The 17,461-nt window shown below is 37.7% G+C and overlaps 2 protein-coding genes across 4 annotated transcripts in view; one reads left to right on the top strand and one right to left on the bottom strand.

The window, feature by feature from the left end:
- Positions 1–1,988, bottom strand: part of LOC103378078 (uncharacterized protein C22orf31) — a 4,998-nt gene extending 3,010 nt beyond the window's left edge. Inside the window, exon 1 of the mRNA XM_008309138.3 lies at positions 1,862–1,988. The gene's annotated coding sequence lies outside the window, so the exon portion shown is untranslated. The remainder of the gene's footprint in view (positions 1–1,861) is intronic.
- On the top strand, positions 1,973–17,461 carry gosr1 (golgi SNAP receptor complex member 1). 3 transcript variants are annotated; one of them, XM_008309141.3, is made up of 10 exons: positions 1,982–2,091; positions 2,897–2,932; positions 3,906–4,017; positions 4,109–4,196; positions 4,303–4,410; positions 4,515–4,606; positions 9,973–10,047; positions 14,120–14,149; positions 16,176–16,258; positions 16,862–17,461. In XM_008309141.3, the coding sequence occupies exons 1-10, from the start codon at positions 2,058–2,060 to the stop codon at positions 16,984–16,986; spliced, it is 783 nt and encodes a 260-aa protein (XP_008307363.1). In that variant the 5' UTR covers positions 1,982–2,057; the 3' UTR covers positions 16,987–17,461. The 3 variants fall into 3 exon arrangements, with proteins under 3 accessions (XP_008307365.1, XP_008307363.1, XP_024911095.1); XM_008309143.3 differs by lacking the exon at positions 2,897–2,932 and having other exon boundaries at positions 1,973–2,091; XM_025055327.1 differs by lacking the exon at positions 2,897–2,932 and having other exon boundaries at positions 2,088–2,144.

The following is a 17,461-nucleotide window of genomic DNA, read 5'->3' as shown; positions in this document are numbered from 1 at the left end:
TGAGGAAACGCATGCTTGAGTTGGAAATTTGACAATTGAAATGGAGAACGTGCAAAATCCCAATGTTTCACTCTTCTGCACAGAATGCTTGCTGAGGTGACGTCTGGTGTCAGGTGATCTGATAAGAATGTGTTAAAAGATGAATATGTTACCATTGAGTTTGTGGAGAGTGCTCTGTTCTGTAAGCACAGTCACTTGCACTAATTGTAGAGCAATTATTCCATGTTATTGCCCAAGAATCAAACCTTAATGTTTAAAACAATGAATGTGTTCTTTTCAATTGTGTTGGTGCGACATGTGCTTAATGAATTTCAAATTGTGAACTGTTTTGACTGAATATGTATACTTTGTGTTGTTTCTCAGTAAATGGCATATTATGTTTTCTTTAGGGTTTCTTTTGGATTTTTTGTTTTATTTGCAACTGGAATTTGTATAAGAGCAGGTAAAGGTTATGGCTGTAAATAAGCAACTGTGTGTGAGTCGGCGTCAAGACTGCACATAATTAAATTAATTGAATCAAATGAATGTGTAAAATTTTCAAAGCATCTAAATATAAGTCATGCTGAAATTTAATTTAAACCTGCTCCAGTAACTGAGGCTGAACCAAAACATGTCAAGTCAGTGTGGTTCTTCCATTGATGCACTGGCTCTGTAATAGGAAATGATGGGTAGGTTGTTTTTTTTTTTTCTTTTCCCCCTCAACAGAAATTTCCTCCAAACTAATGGGACATTAAGATATTTTAACAAACACCATTATGCGCACATTTTGTTTCCTCCTGAATACTTGTGTATGAACTTTGAAAGATGGGAGTGTGTCATGGTCTCTGCTGGGTTGATGTGAATATTTTATATCAAATGTAAATAATGTTCGAAAATAAAATGAGCAGAGAAAGTTGAGTTAAAGTAAAGCTTGGCTCTTTATGCTACAAATACATTTTCATTTAAATTTCTGTGATCACATACATGTTACATAAACATTGATGGAATAAATCAAAATGTTTCACAACATGTGGCCAGCGTCTATGTTGCACCATGTAATTCTTCTGAATGGAAAAATTATTAGATAGAACAGGATATATGTTTAATAGTTGTGAGTAACCCAGTAAAAGAAATCTAGTGTGAACTAGAACTAAATTGATTGTGAAAATATATTCCATATTGAAAAGATGTACTGAATTATACAGTATCATGTTCTTAATTTAAATTGTTAGATACAAAAACATTTTGTAGTGAAACAAAGGGATGCATAATTTCAGTAAAAAATATGGGTAAAATGTAATTTGACCTTTAAAAAAACCCTGTAATGATCAGCTTTATAATTTTATGCGGCCATTCAGTGAAACCTATGTTCTACATTGATTTTGTGCTGTTTTCCTAGTGAGTGGGTCTCTCTACTTCTACCAAATCTTTTTGGTAGAATAATTGTGCTTAGTCTGCTGTAAGAAACCTGCTGTAAAAACTCAAATAAATGACAAATTAAGAGAAAACTTTTATAAATTTAGGTTATGCCCCAAGGGGGATAAATAGGTTTTCCCGCTGATCTACATTTCACTTTTTGATGAAGGTAGAGGCCTGAAAACTTACTCATTATGACAGGCAAAAATATAAGTTAACTGTTGAGTCTAAAATAAGAGTTGTTCTTAGTCAGTGTAAGCTTTATACACTTGTAGTCATAGTCATTATTTTAATTTCATTTTAACTTGTCAAAGTTGAAAGTTGTTGCACACATTTTTTCAAGAATGTATTACGTGAATATAACAAAAGTCCGTCTTAAAAATGTCAATGTCAATATCACAATAATTTTATAATCTGCGTGGAATCATTTTATTATCATCAAATGTTAGATTAAACATTTACCTACCGGTAATTTTCTTTACATGATGCGTTGTTGTGCGAAGTCTCAAACAGAAAACATTCAAATATTAAATCAATAACTGTATGTAAGAGCAACTGTATGTCGGCTAAGGGCGACAAAACTACCATTTTACGTCATCTTTTACAGCAAAGTCTTTCCGGACACGTGACACGGAAGTGGGTGACGTTGCAGGACAACAAAGATGGCAGGAATAGGAAGCAGCAGCTATTGGGAAGGTAGGAAAACAACCTTTGACTGGATTTAGTCATGACACTCGATATTACAACAAGTACGACATTCGTCAGATCAACAGCATTTTTATTAGTCAAAATTCCGTGCCTTTTCACTAATGAATACGCATGTTATACTTTCAACGCATTAATCTCTACAGAGCCTGCTTAAGCTAACAGTGGCTAACACGTTGACTTGTTTGCGGCGTTTAAATCCTGCCTTTAACGTTTGTCAAGTCGAAGCTGTTTCATCTGTTGTGGTGTTTAATTGCCAATAAGCAGATACCGCTTTAATTCTCCCCAGTGATACAGGTTGGTTAGACTATTCGTGGAGGAAAATATCCGGATACTAAAGTTACAGTAAACAACTCAACATAACAACAAGATACGCAACGGTGGACGCAGTTAGTCGGAGTTTGAGAAAAGCCAACAGAAATAGGGAGAGAAGTATGTTATTAATATCAGGGCTGCTATTACTATTAATCTATTAATTACTTAAAACAAAAAGATGTGTCTATTCACACTGATAACAAGAACACTGTGTAAGGTTGTCTTCCTTCGTCACAGTTTTGGTTGTGTACTTTAATAAGAATCAACAGCGCGGCATTTAAAATGCATGTTAATTACATTATAAATTTAATTCAATTTAAATTGACTTGGTCCATGTGAAAAAGACGGTTGAAACTGTTCCATTTCATTTAGTTTTGGGGAAAGTGGTGTGTCATAGACACTGTCTGTGACAAAGTGGGAGAAAGTTTGAAGTGAAAGTTCCTGTGATCGGTTCTGGTGCCTGATTAACGCATGTTTGCAGGTGGAATGATGTGGAATGAGTCACACAAGAGGTCAGGTGGGTGAAACACCAGCACGTCAGCCTCTGAATGTGCTGGTGTGCTCTACTTTTCTTGCAATGGTCATCTGGGCTTCTGTCATCTGGGTACATATGTAATCAAATCTGTTGCTTTTTTTTTTTTTAATCTTCCGCAGGAAAAAGTCTTGCTTCTGCTACTGAAAAAATATTGTGTTGCTACTACACTTCCGAAATATCAGGCCACCAGTGTGAAGCTTTTTCATTAAGAATATTAATTGTATTGTAATAATAATAACATATTCATGTAGCGCTTTAGAAATATGTAGGTTTACAAAAACTGCATAAAATCACAGAATACACCCAAGCAAAACAGCAGAAAAGCATAACAGGCAAAACCTGGCCATAATCAAGACCAGAAGAGTACATTTTGTAAATGCAAACTGCAGATAAAAACAAATAAAACACATTACTGTGAATAAGCTAATATAAAATAATGAAAGTTGGCATGAAAGTACAACAGGTGTAGATAAGATAACAGAATAACAACAGAACGAAATGATGAAGATCAATTAAGTCTGTAAAAATGGGTTATAAGATTGGACTTTCAGTTACATCATTTCAGACTTATCTTCAGGGGCAGGTCGTTCCAAAGTCGAGGGGCCCTGATGGAAATGGCCTGATCAACTTTAGATATGAGCCTGGAGTTTGGATCGACAAAAAAAGCCCCACTTAAGAATCTAAGGCTGCAGACTGGCTCATTGGACGTTCAAAGATCAGATATGTCATTTGGAGCCAGGCCACTGAGGCCTTTAAAAGTTATCAGTTAAATCTTAAAATCAATTCTAAAACTGACTCCCAGCCAGTGTTGATACACTAAAACTGGTGTGATGTTGGAGTGTGTATTTTAAGTATTTTGTATTTAAGCAGAAAATATTAACAGATATATGTGTATGGCTATAGATTTCTTAGTGTTTATATGTATGTGCATATTTGCATGCATAATATGTTACAGATCTGCGAAAGCAGGCGAGACAGTTGGAAAATGAACTTGACCTGAAATTGGTCTCCTTCAGTAAACTGTGCACCAGCTACAGCAGCTCCAGGGATGGACGTCGAGGAGAAACGTGAGTTTGTAATTCACACTATGACAATAATGCGATTAGGAGTATGAATGTTTCCGTAATACTTCTCTTTGGGATGTTTTTGTTCTTGAAGGTCAGACACGACTCCACTGCTTAACAACTCCACACAGGACAGGATGTTTGACACCATGTCAGTGGAGATCGAACAATTACTGGCAAAAGTGAGTTCAATGTAATATTGTAACATGTCCAGGTTCATATGCCTTATGCGCTGCATTTTATTTTTGTTTGTCAATACTCTGTTGATTTCGATCGTTTACATATCAGTTGACTGCAGTAAATGACAAGATGGCCGAGTACACCAATGGGCCGGGGACGGCTACAATCAATGCTGCACTTATGCACACACTTCAGAGACACAGAGACATCCTGCAGGTTTGTCCTCACCTTCCATTATCTCTAACTACATTGTATGGTTCACATGGTGTTACTGTAAACAATGTGTGTGTTAATGTGCTTCTGTTTGTTTTACCTCTCAGGATTACACACATGAGTTCCACAAAACCAAAAACAATTTTATGGCCATAAGGGAGAGAGAAGATCTTCTAGGATCTGTGAGGAAAGACATTGAGTGAGTAATTTCTCACACCAGCCTGTGTCAGAGTATAGTGAATGCAGTATGTGGTGTACTGTTTAACTTACTTACATGGTTTAATAATAGGCCTTATGCCATTGTGATGGTTAAACCCAGTATAGAAACTGAACTGTATAATATTTTTAAGAAGTTTCTGGTAATATGACCATCCAGACACATTATTCTCATTATCCCATATTTAACATTGCTTTAGCTAGTAGTGGTGTAACAGCGTGTCAAATCCACCGTTTTGGTACTTGATTCTTATTGTTCACATCTGTTCAGATGGCATAGCTGATTGTGGCATTCTATTTTCTGGTAGTGAATATTTTTTATTTGCAAATTTCTTAAGCGCAACTGTCTTTTTAACACAAATTAATCCAAACTGTTTGTTAGATTTCATTTATATCTGCAGTATTTCCTGAAAACTAGATTAAATATTTCCCATTAGTAACATCTACTGCAGGTTACTGCAAATAGGATGATTTATTTTAGCCAGAATCTCACTAGCACCTGAGCAACATTAAGCTGAAAATAAGTCTGAAAAGGCCACAAGGTGGAATAATGAGAAGTGGACTTCTTCCAAGGAGATAACTGCTCTAGTCCTTAGTAGTAATTAATTATCTTTCTGTATGGAGATTGTATGTTCTCCTCTTGTGCAGGTTTTCTACTTGTTCTCCATTGCCATTCTATTGTCCTTAAACATGCAAGTTTGGAGATTAGGATATTCAGACATTTGAAATGTAAATAGTTTGTGAATGGTGACCCTATTGTGATCTGCCAAACAGTCCGGTCAGGTGACAAACTATGGTTTAGGTTGTACATCAATCTCCCACCATGACCCTGAAAAGGACTGCAGAATATGAATGAATGAGTCAGTTGAGTTTTAGAAAGGCAGACTAAATAACTGCTGGACCATTGGGAAATTAAACAACTTTTATTTATAGTTCACGCGTGTTGTAGACCTCAATAGTTGAACCTTGTCTTTCACTTACACACTTTTGAAAAAATGCTGACCATTAAGCCTAAGGAGATTCATGGCCTTGTTGGACTTGTATTGAGAAAGTGTTTCCTCCCCTCGGATTGGCTCAGAGTAATGTACGTCATTGGACTAGATGTAATGGAGGCTCCCCTGGACCATGACTATGTTTTTTTTTTGTTTTTTTTTTTCGTAATGGCTTATTGTGTCTAAAGATGCTGGGCTGGGTGTATCGTGAGCTCTGCAGGATTCCTATCGATCCCAGTCTACTATATGCAGATGGTTTGCAGCTGCAAGTGTGCACATGCTAAAGGTCTCACTATAACCCTGCAAGATATGAAGCAACATACTCTTTTCTTTTCATTAGTTAAAAAAAAGTTAAGTCACTAGTTTTTATATATAAAAACACAGGTTATTGTTTTGTGACCTTATTGTCTTTTATAAAACCAAATATTATAAAACAAATGTTTTTTTCAGAAATATTTATTCACCAAATTTAACATATAGTCTTTAGTGCAATTTAACTTTTGTTTTATAAAAAACCCCAAAAGGTAGAGATTCTAGTTTTTTTTTGTCAAATATAAAATTATTTGTAATAGATTCCTTTATCACACCTAATTTACCATTTACCAAAAATGAATTACTAAATTGTTTCAGTATTCAAATTTTCTAGGAAAATGGCTACTTTGACTTTATGAAGACTTTGACGTGTGGAACATGCTTATGCATGTAAGCATAGTACAAAATGAATGCATTAAACATTGTGGTTTGTTGGAACATTTTTGCAGCAACAAAATATCTTAAGTGACAACAATTTTATAAAAATGTCCTCTCAAGAATGTTTTTGATTCCTTCATCACTTCACGGTATTATTACCTGAAAAAGCTACGGCATTACTCTTTTGCTCTGGTGTCCCAGGACACTGCTTTTGCAAGGTTAATCATATAGTGGCGTGCCATGACCCATAATTGCTTGCCAGGACGTTGCCATCTCATTAAGTTACCGTGCTAAGAAGTGTGACTCTGCCCTCTAATAGGCTCCGTGCTGATGAGACTAATGCATAGAAATGGGTCTGAATTGTTGACCCTCTGCTCACCTTAATGATGACAAATGTGCTAAAGGGCGGCTAATGAGGGAACCATCTGACTCAGGTGGAGGAATTACAACTGCTGCTGGTTATGCATATTTGTCCAGTCATGCTTTATAAGAGGCTCTTTATTTTTTTTTTCCGGCATAGCATTATGTCGTACTTACTTAATTGATATTGAAAAAAATTGTAAAAAACATAAAAACGTTTTATAATAAGGCTTCCAAAGTGTCTTTAGAATCACTGCGTTGTAACATTTTTGCTCTCTGTAATGGTGACTGACAAAAATAACAATGTAATAAAAATAATGGAATTAACACAGGCACAGTTTTAGCCAAATTGTATATTGTTTGGAGAGAAAAGTGTAAAACTTCCACCAAAGTAAGAGGGGTGATGCCTTAAGGTGATGTTGTCATATGTACTGTATAACAATCACGCCACAGGAACATGTAATGGGATATGCGCCTGTGTAGGGATGCTTCACTCGGCAGGCAGAGGGCAGTAGAGTTCCAGTACGAGCAGTAGCCCTTGTACAGATACACTGTTCATTGTAGATTTTTTAATGCATAGTCAATCAGTCTACAGTGCGTTCACAAAAAATCCATAGTAATTCTAATTAAAAGAAAGTGCACAGGCCCACATTTGTGCACGCACCTTAATGAGCAGTATGACATAGATCTATAACTGGCAGCAGGCCTGCGCACTGTCACCACAACAAAGCCAAATGTAATTTTGCATGCGGACATGTTTGTATGCGTGTAAGCATTTCTTTATACAAAAAGATGTATTTAATTCTTTTTTTTATTTACACTGCGAGTGACTGCTGAGCTCAGTCTTAACATTCCCACTGCTCCTGCTTTGAACCCCCCCCCCCATCCTAAATGTCAGCAACAAAAATGACAACAAGCCTGTGATTTACAGTGTTGCCCTTTTAAAAAGGTTTGATGTAGTGAGAAAGCTACACACAAGTACAAGCATCACCTCAGTCTGTGAGGCTGACAGCTCTCTCTCTCTCACACACACACACACACACACCCACACACCCACGGCGGAGTCTGCTGCTGGTGCACTCTACATAGTGTTTCCCATACAGTGGCTAGTGATGGTGCACTAGAGATAAAGTAGGCACATTTGCTCTTGCTCAGCTTGGATGGGTGGGGTAGGATGTTTATGTTACTGTATGTATGTGTGTGTGTGTGTGCGCAGACTCTTATGTTACACAGGTCTCCCCTCCTCTTCCTTTTCCTCCTCCCTTTTTCTTCATCTACTCCTCCACTCCTCATCAGTGGGGTGGGGCTGTTAAATGACCAGGAACCCAGGAGAGAAGTGGGAGTCAGCTGTTCAGAGATGCTGAAAGCTAGAGTTACATAAAGCAGAAGAGAACTGGTGGCGTGATGTGTTAACTCTGTGAGTGCACAGATTAGCCTTCCATTATTGCTCATCAGTGGTTAATAGGAGGATAAAGTCAGCTCATTATCAGACGGACAAAAACAGAATTCACAAGATGTTTTTCTTACCGCTTTTCACATTCCCAGTACAAAATTTAGGGATTTTTCAAGAACCAATAACCCTGTAGTTTGTATGCTTTGGTTGTGTTGCTCCATTACTGCTGATATGTATTATTCATGTTTAAATTCTTCAGTCCACAGTGGTTGTGTGCTGCCTGAAACCGTACATTATACACTAAATATATGTCAAAGACTTCTACTACGTTTCACTCAGCAGAGGAAAGTGGCCCAAATCTGTTTATAAAGCATGCTCATATATGACCCATATCTTATTTTTTTTTAAATGCCTGTGAACTCCCATAAATTGCATTTGATGTCTGACCTCAGTTAGAACCTTCATGTCGCATTTCCTCTGACCTTTATGTCAATGAAGTGAGACAGATGTCACAGTGCTGATGGAGATGGTGGGGGTCGGGGGGTAGTGGATCACGGTGGATACAAAACAAATATACAAATACAGTTGAATTAGAGAGAATGCCGTATGTGGCAGCCAAAGTGAAGAGTCACCCATCAATGGAAAGGTTATTATACTTGCTGACACACAGCAACATACAAATTAATACAGACATTGTGACATGTGTAACATCGTATTAACTTCCACGAACTCAGCATGTAACATCATGTCTTCTGCCGCACATGCATGTCACTTCAGGGCCATTGACTGTTCACACTGGAAATTGATGGCAGTCACATTTAAATCATAATGTGAACAACTATGCTAAACAATTGGATATCCGCAAGAAAAAATAGAAGAATTGACCCGTAGTGTGAACGTAGCCTCAGTGACAGTTGAGCTGCAGTTGATTGTTGGTCAACGGCTATGGATGTGTTACAGACCTGCCTTAAACAGGATCTCCATCTATTTCCTCAAATGCCATGTTTGATTTACTGATATTCAGTTTGCACAGACGGAGACCTGACTCCAGTCTACGGACATGGTAGAAGCCCTGGGTATTTTCTCTCCCTCTTTCCCATCTTATCTCCCATTCAGTCAGTCACACATCAACCACGCAGGACCTGCACTTGCTGTGTTAAGTCATTGCTAATTCAAAATAAATATTTCCTGCTGTAACTGCTTTGCATTAAAAGCTTTCCACTAGTGAACCACAGGAAGGCTTTTACTGCAAAACCCATGCAGGGTTTCAGTGACATTGGCGCCGTCTCATACTTTATAACCAACAGTCTACACAGGAAGTACGTCACTGCTTTTTAAGTCAGTAGATCAAGTTGATTACGGCAAAACGTTTTTTTAACTCTACAGAAAACACATAGTGTAATTTTTCGTGTAATTTTACATGGACATTTTTTTTAAAGACTGGAGCGTCACCGTTTACAGCATTTTTCTAGCTAAATGTGAAGCCAAATTAGAAAAGTACTGTTTTTTATTACTTGGAGAATTTCTTTTTTCCAATATTATTTTGTTTCTCTGACAATAAGAGGTGTTTTTCTGGTAATTTGGTTTCAGTGAATTAGTAACCAGAGCCACCAAGAGTGGTTGGTTCTGTTTGACCTTTAGCAAAAAGACCACTGGTTTGCTGGTTTGATGCCTGGTCTTTATTTGAGGGTGTGTGTTGTCCTAGTCTACTTGTGGGGTCCCTCCTGTTGCTCCAGAGTCCATAAAGGAGTATTAGGTTATTTGTTCACTCTACACTGATGTTGATGTAAATTTAAGCAGTTTGTCTCATTAAGTGGATTATGTAGCTCATAGAGTATTTCCAAGCTCTAAAATGTCTGAAATGAGTTTTGCATGTAAATATACATATATTTATATTTGAACTTCCCTTTGTAGGACATACAAGAGCGGCTCCGGGGTCAACAACAGAAGAACAGAGCTTTTCCTGAAGGAGCACGAACATCTGAGGAAGTAAGAGTTTTGCATTTTTTTTGCAGACAAATCAGTATAAAAAAAGTTCTACAAACTAAAATTAAGTTATCAAGAGTCCAGCTCTATGATTTACAGGGTAAAATGAAATACATAATGACTGAACTCAATGGTGCAGCAGCAAAAACATTCATGATTAAATTAGAATATTATTGCTTCTACCTGTTCTTGCTTCGCAAAGCTCCAGTGTGTGTCTCAGAACGCTAAAGGGATTCTAAAGGAGTTGACAAAATACTACTGCTGCCCACATCTTGTGGCAGCCACATCTTTAAGCTCTAAAAAGTTATACAGACTGACACAGTTGGTCAGACTTTGACCTGCCAGCTCCCCACTATAGCATCCTTCTACTTTTTGGCTGACTTTCAACAACTGCAAAACAGCACGAGGTGGCAGGTTTTTGAAATCTGTGAGTGTGTGTGTGTATGTGCTTGTGTGTGGGAAGCTCCCTACATGGAAACTCAAATTGGACGCCAGCGGGGTGTTCATGTGCTAGGGAAAATTAAAAATGATGATTTGAAAGATTTTTTTTTAAATGTTCCAGACCCATGTACACCAGCTAGTACTCTGGACAAGTAGTTTGGCTTGATGTTAGTTTACTATTTCAACCTCGCCGAGAGGTACTGCCTCAACATATCAATTTAAACAGGCTCATCCTGCTCTGACCTGCTTTGTTTAACTCTTAATGTAATTAAATACCCAAAGGCTTTTGTTTGTGTACTGTAAATAGAAGGTAACCAAAGTGACAGGGATTTTTTTGTTTGTTTGTTTTGTAGAAGGACTAGGAAGTGGGAATCCTCAGTTTTATTAAGATGTTAAAATTACTTTTGAAATTATAACAAGATAAATGTGATTATCTGATAAACTGCAGTGTTGGGATAAATGAAGTGTGCATTACTGACAAGTAAATTTTTTTTCTATCACTAACAAGGAGATAATTGTAAATTATATATGTATATATGTATATGTATATATATATGTATGTATGTATATCTGTGTATATGTATGTACAGTTTTGAACCTGACAGTTCAAAAAGGAATTCTAAAGTAGTATTCGAACTAATAACTTAATTAACAGAGCTTAATGGTAGAAATTTCTAGTGATGCATTAGGCTATGCCACCTCCACCCTGGGGGAGCCAGCTGCAATTTCTACTTCTGTGGCTCTTCTAATAATCACTTCATAATGGCTCAGGAAGCCTAATAATCATATTATCCTATAAAAGCACGCCCATATTGTGGGAATACCCTTAAATAATTACAAAGATGGGAGCAGTGATATGCCATTGAGGATGGAGATCAAGTTGCACTCAATTGACTGTATTAGAGACATAAAACTGGAAATGAAGCCTGCAAAGTGGTTAAAACGCATTTGTGACCAGAGCAACGGTAGAAAGCCACCCACCAGGGCATCTGTGTTTTATAAAACTTTAGTGGAAAAATAAGATTTGCACAAGTACATTTTTTAATGAATGTATTGATGCTTAAATAGCAAAAGTTTTCTTTTTATAAATACTAGGGCTGTGATAAATTAACACTTTTTAAAAACTTTTTTTATGATTAACACATGAACAAAATGATGTACTGTGTATGTGTAATAATTTCCCCATTCATAGACTTATATCCAGTTTATTGTGATATTTAGAAATGTTGATTTATCAAGATTATTCTCAATTGATTACACTCTTGATTGGGATGTAACAAAATATTGATATGCCACAATATTGTGATATTTTGTTTCACAATACCTTAGCGATATTCTACAGTACTGTATCTATTTTTTTTATTAACAATTTACATGCAAATGTTCATGGCGCTGGTTCATTTTTTATTTCGCTGATTTCTTCTCTACCTATTACAAATCTAGATCCCTCTGTTCCAATTTCAGTCCCTGATGTTAGGATGGAACAGCATTGTGTGTTTACTATGCTGACAGTTTCCCGTGTATCGTGACACATATTGTATCACCAGATTCTTGCCAGTACACACCCGTACTCCATGATTAATTGTGATGAATCTAAATCCTAGCCTGTGATTTATCGTGTTAAAAATTCAAATTGTTTGACCAAATTATTTAATTATAAAATGTTTGGAATAGGAATGATCTTATGACGTGATGACATTTATAGTGAGTTAAAGGAAATCTCGTTCACTACAGACAAAATATCAGAATAAAAAGGCGTCCTCTTTTTTTCAGTGTTCTATATGTGATTAATATTTTGTGATTAAATGTTACTGCTGTTTTTTGCTTAATTGTTGATAAAAAACCGTGGACATGGACTGTTGCTGATTAGATGTAACTTACTGCATCAGCTGTATAAAATACAAGTAATGTTTTTTTTTTCACATTGTTTTTTGGGTAGGTAGTGAAAAACAGTGACGAATACACGTTTTTCAACATTGGTTTTGTCTGAGTTTGTGTCTTTAAAGCTGATCCTCAATAAGCTAAATCACTATAAAGAGCCTTCTACCTGCCAGTTAATTAACAAATGACTAAAGGGGTCAGGTTGTTGCCAGTTTGCGTTTACTTTCTGCTAAATGTATTAAGATAGATGCCAGGATCAATTTTTAATCTCCTGCTCTTTAGTTTGAGTTAGTGTTGATGATCCAAGATGGTTAAGTTAGCTGCCAAAATATTTTTAAAAAAATGTTCAGAATTTGCAGTTGAATAGAAACCATCCTACCAGTCCTCTGAGCAATGCTTAACATTTGAACAATATTTTTATGGACATATTAACCTCTAATTTTTAAAGACTTCCTTTAATTCTTTTCCAATGATTCTGTGTGGACAGGGTGTGTTTATCCATCATGATGGGCTAGACAATTTGCTTGGAGCAAATAGGCTCATTGGCTAACTGGCTACAGAACAGTGGTGGTCACGCCAAAGAGCAAAAAAAAACACGCTTGTTTCCGTACATGAGCACCGCAGTAAAAGCTCCACATCACCAGTGCTGCAGCGGCTTGAAGATGAAGCTGACAGAAAAACCCATAAATCTTACCCTCCCTCCCCCATGCATATAAAATCCCCACGAATAAGAACTCACCTCGGCTCACACCACTTTCTCTTCTTTTCTCTTGTTGGTGTGATTTACAGGCTTGCACGGTAGCATTGGACATGAGTTTCTACTGACACTCGGTCCATGACAGTTTTCATTTGTTTAAAAATGTCTACTGGTCACTTGTTTTAAAGAAGCCTTTGGCTCATATGTGAGGACGTATTTGGTTTAATGTGAGAGATGTTTTTGGGTTAAGTGTATTTTAAACATGAATTTTATACCTCCTGTGTTTACATATTCTTTACTTGCCTGGTCACATAAAAGGGAATATTTGGCGACCGAGTCGTTGTTGAAATATGAAATACAATACCTGCAGTTTTGTGTGTTTACTTTGCTTTGTTTCTCAGGGACATTATCCAAATTGATTCCAATTAGGGGATAAACCGCTGAGAGCATTGTTGTTTATGAGCAACCTGAGACACGATACGTGGTTGGGTGTGTTTGTGTGTGTGTGTGTGTGTTCCCTCCCAGGATTCCCTGTTGGTCAGAAACAAACATCTGACACTCCCTCTTTGGTAATAATGAGAGAGGTTAAGCTCATTGTCTCTCAGATGGAATTCTCTGTGGGGTTTTCTTTGGTCCATCAAACTTCATAAAAAAGTAAAACTTGGTAATTCTTTCATCCACAACCCCAGAAAAACCCCTGTTAACACCCCCAGGAAAATAATAATAAACCTCAGGGGAGATTTACTCATAGGGTACAAACAGACGAGACACGTTTCTGGATCAATTTATATATACACTGGTTTTTAGTGTGAGTGTTTGCATACATTGCCCCCCCCCCCACATAGGGGACAATGTATGCTTTATCTAATTCAATTTTACGGCATGAGTCGTGCAATGCGTGTGTGATTACTTTTGTAACGTTGTCAGTTGTTGAGTCGATGGTCTCCAGGCTCTTCATTTTCTGCTTTTGTTGGTTTGTTTATTTTTTAAGTGTTTTCTATATTGCTCATATTGGTAACTAACAAGCTTCCATTGTTTTTCTCTTCCTGTCCTCAGCTCAGACCGACTGATGGATGACACAATAAGGTAAGATCTGTGCTGTTTGGCAGCTGTTTTACGAAATTGAAACTTGTTACGCGTGACAGCTCGTCAATGTTTCCCGAATTGCACGTTCAGGTTTCACATGCTTGATCCTTAACAAGAAGACGTAATTATTATTTTTTTTTTATATATATACATATACATATATATGTGTGTGTGTGTGTGTGTGTGTGTGTGTGTGTGTGTGTGTATATATATATATATACACACACACACACACAAATACACACACAATGAAATCTGGCCTTTGTATTTAACCCATCTATGAAATAGGAGAAATTTCCCTGGGGAACTGGTGGCCTAGCTGTCTTCCTCTAAAGTACATGTGTCAAACTCAAGGCCCGCCGAACCAAAATGCGGCCCACCATTTAAGCCAGCGGAGGCTTAAAAAAATGTTTAATGAGGTCCAATATTTGTGAGTTGACTAAATAATAATCATTTGCTGAAACATTGATTAATTTGTTATGGAGTAGTTACATCTATACAGTCTTCCATTTGTAAGCAGCCCTTCAAGGCGTATTGCTGAGGTGGCCCTGTGGTGAAAATGTTGACGCCCCTGCTCTAAAGCCATTAAACCAGTACCAACTGCTGACCAAAAAGTCTTTATGAAGACGATCATTGTCCTCCAACTCTGATTTTCATGACTGGGTTAATACACAGACGAAGGCTTGTTGAGGTTGGGGTTTGCAGGAGTCAGCAAAGACTTTTCTTCCTGACTGAGGAGAACATGATCCCCAAAACAGGGATCCTGGCCAAGACTGCGGACTGTCCCCTCAGCAAACTCCAACCTGCAGGAGCCATGACCTCACTCACAAACACACCCCATCTATCACACACTCCCAAGTTCCACGCTGCAGATCCCGATGATGGTCAGAATCTGCATTCAGTTGACAGAATTTAAATAAACCCTCAGTCCCTCAGTGAATGGTTTTTGAGGGCAGGCTTCATCGTAAAACATGGCCTGTGACGTTTTGGGGACGTTTTGTGAGTTTGAGCCGCTCGCCTAAAAGTTAGGTACACTTTGTCACATGTAGGACAAAAACTGTCTCCCTCAAAGGACAGTAAAAAACAACACTTGGCTTTGTTTTGACTCATCTCCTGAGGGGTTTTGTCTCTCAGGTTTAGAGAGTCGGCCCCTTGTGGCGTCACCCAGCTATGTTAGATGTTTTGTAATTAATGAGGAAAACAACTGTTAACCTGCATGTCAAGTTTTAAAAGATTTACACATGTATTAGCAGCTAAATGCATCAAATGTTTTCACCCAATTTTCCTCACATATGGCGGAGGTCACCAACCATTTACTTTACTAAAAAAGTGGTACTGACTCAAATGCTGAAAAAAGGGCTTATTTTTTTTTCAAAATAATGTAGTTAAATTACATGAAGAATTATACATCATTATGTTCTCAGATAAAGTGATCTAAAAATGTGCTACCTTTAACTATTTAGCATGCAGTTATTATATGTATGTGTTGAGGTGCAGTCTGGCAGACTGATTCCTCTGCAGACAGTGTGTGAGTCTTAAGTCTGCTTGGAACCTCCGATCGATTAGTGTGTGTAACAGATGCCACAGAAAGTGTGCGCAGAGCTTTAAACTTTTCCTGCCAAGTGTCCAGGTATACTTTTCTGTGCTGAAAGTTGCTGAGGCTGTGGTATCACAGTAACATTGCACCCTCCTTAGATAAACTCAAGTGCCACCCAAGTGTGGACACATCAAATACAACAGAGACAACCTAAAGAAAATCCTCTTGAAGGAGTTTAGTCTTAACTGTTCATCTTTATTTTGGCGTCTTTAATGGGAGTTGCTTTCAAACATCACGGTGATATTAATCTAATCTTGGTCTGCAGTTCAGAGCTCCAGTTCAGTGGTTCTCAAATGATGGAGCTTGTAGGTCTAACGGTACTTGGGCTTCCTCTGGTATTATGATGGGAATCCGTTTGTCACCTTAGCTGCACACTGCAGCAACATTTGACATGTTCACTTCCAATCTTATTACACTTTGTCTTTCTAGTATTGCCATGGCGACCAAGGAGAACATGACCTCCCAAAGGGGGTTGCTGAAGTCGATACAGAGCAGGGTCAACACACTGGCCAGTATCCTTGATGCTCTCTGTGTGAGATTAACGGTTCAAGATGTTTAGATTTTAAATGTTGCTGGTTCTTGGCGCTGTAATAGAAACTCATCCAGTTATAAACCAGTAAAAGTCCTTATTTCAAAGTGCCCAGGATAATGTACCGATGTGACTTTTACTTTTTGGCCAAACATCAGTTGGATAAACACAGCCGCTTTTGCAGAGGTATAAAATAAACAAATTACATTTACTCGCATTACTGTAGTTGAGTAGTTTTCGTAAGTAATTTGTAATTTTTTAAGTAGTTTTGGGAATAGGTAATTTTAGATTTTACTTAATTGCAATTTTAGTACTTTTTCAACCTTTGGGTATTTGTACAATGCATCCGATTGTGTCACGTCTTTTGTCATAATTTACCAGATTGCGCCACCGAATCCTTCCACCAAAGGATTGACATTAGCAGATTTGCCCCTTAAATTAGCTAAGAGCTAATTTCTTCACTGACTTAATTTCTTGACTTCAGTTTACTTTTCTATACCTCACAGGTATAGATACATTTCTATACAATTTCTAAAAGTGACTATTGATCATACTTGTGAAGTTCCTTGACTTGTAACTCTCTCAGACCGTTTCCCCGCCATCAACAATCTCATCCAAAGAGTCAACCTGAGAAAGCGACGGGACTCCCTCATCCTGGGCTCAGTGATCGGTGTCTGCACCATTCTCCTCCTCCTCTACGCTTTTCACTGAAAGACACCGAGGCTTTGCAGCAGCATCAGGCGTGCGGTGGATATTATGGAAGACTACGGTGAATGAGCTGAGTGTAAGGAAGGAGCCCGGATGTGGAAGGACTTTGTCTTTGTCCAGCATGAACCTCCTGAACTTGTATTTAACAGTGGGACGAACAGGAACAGCTGGTGGTTGGGAGCTCTTCAGCCATGAAGGAAACGGAGACCAAAAGTAAATACCAGAGCAGGTTTTTAAAAACAAATATATTGATAACTTACCGGGAGACAACAAATCGATCCGTGGAGAGACTGTGATGCTTCGTTCTTTTCACAGGTGGAAGTTTCTTAGTTGAATGGTCCTTTTTAATCTCTAAATTCTGGGCTGTACAATGTGAATTAATAAATTATTCATAAAATGTGCAGACAGAGTGTGTAACGCTAGTACATACAGATCTCCTAATACATTATTTTATTCTAAAATAAATGAGTAAAGCTGA

This window comes from Cynoglossus semilaevis, chromosome 4 (assembly GCF_000523025.1).
Source record: "Cynoglossus semilaevis isolate Cse_v1.0 chromosome 4, Cse_v1.0, whole genome shotgun sequence".
Classification (NCBI taxonomy): domain Eukaryota; kingdom Metazoa; phylum Chordata; class Actinopteri; order Pleuronectiformes; family Cynoglossidae; genus Cynoglossus; species Cynoglossus semilaevis.
This window is presented reverse-complemented; position numbering and strand designations above follow the sequence as displayed.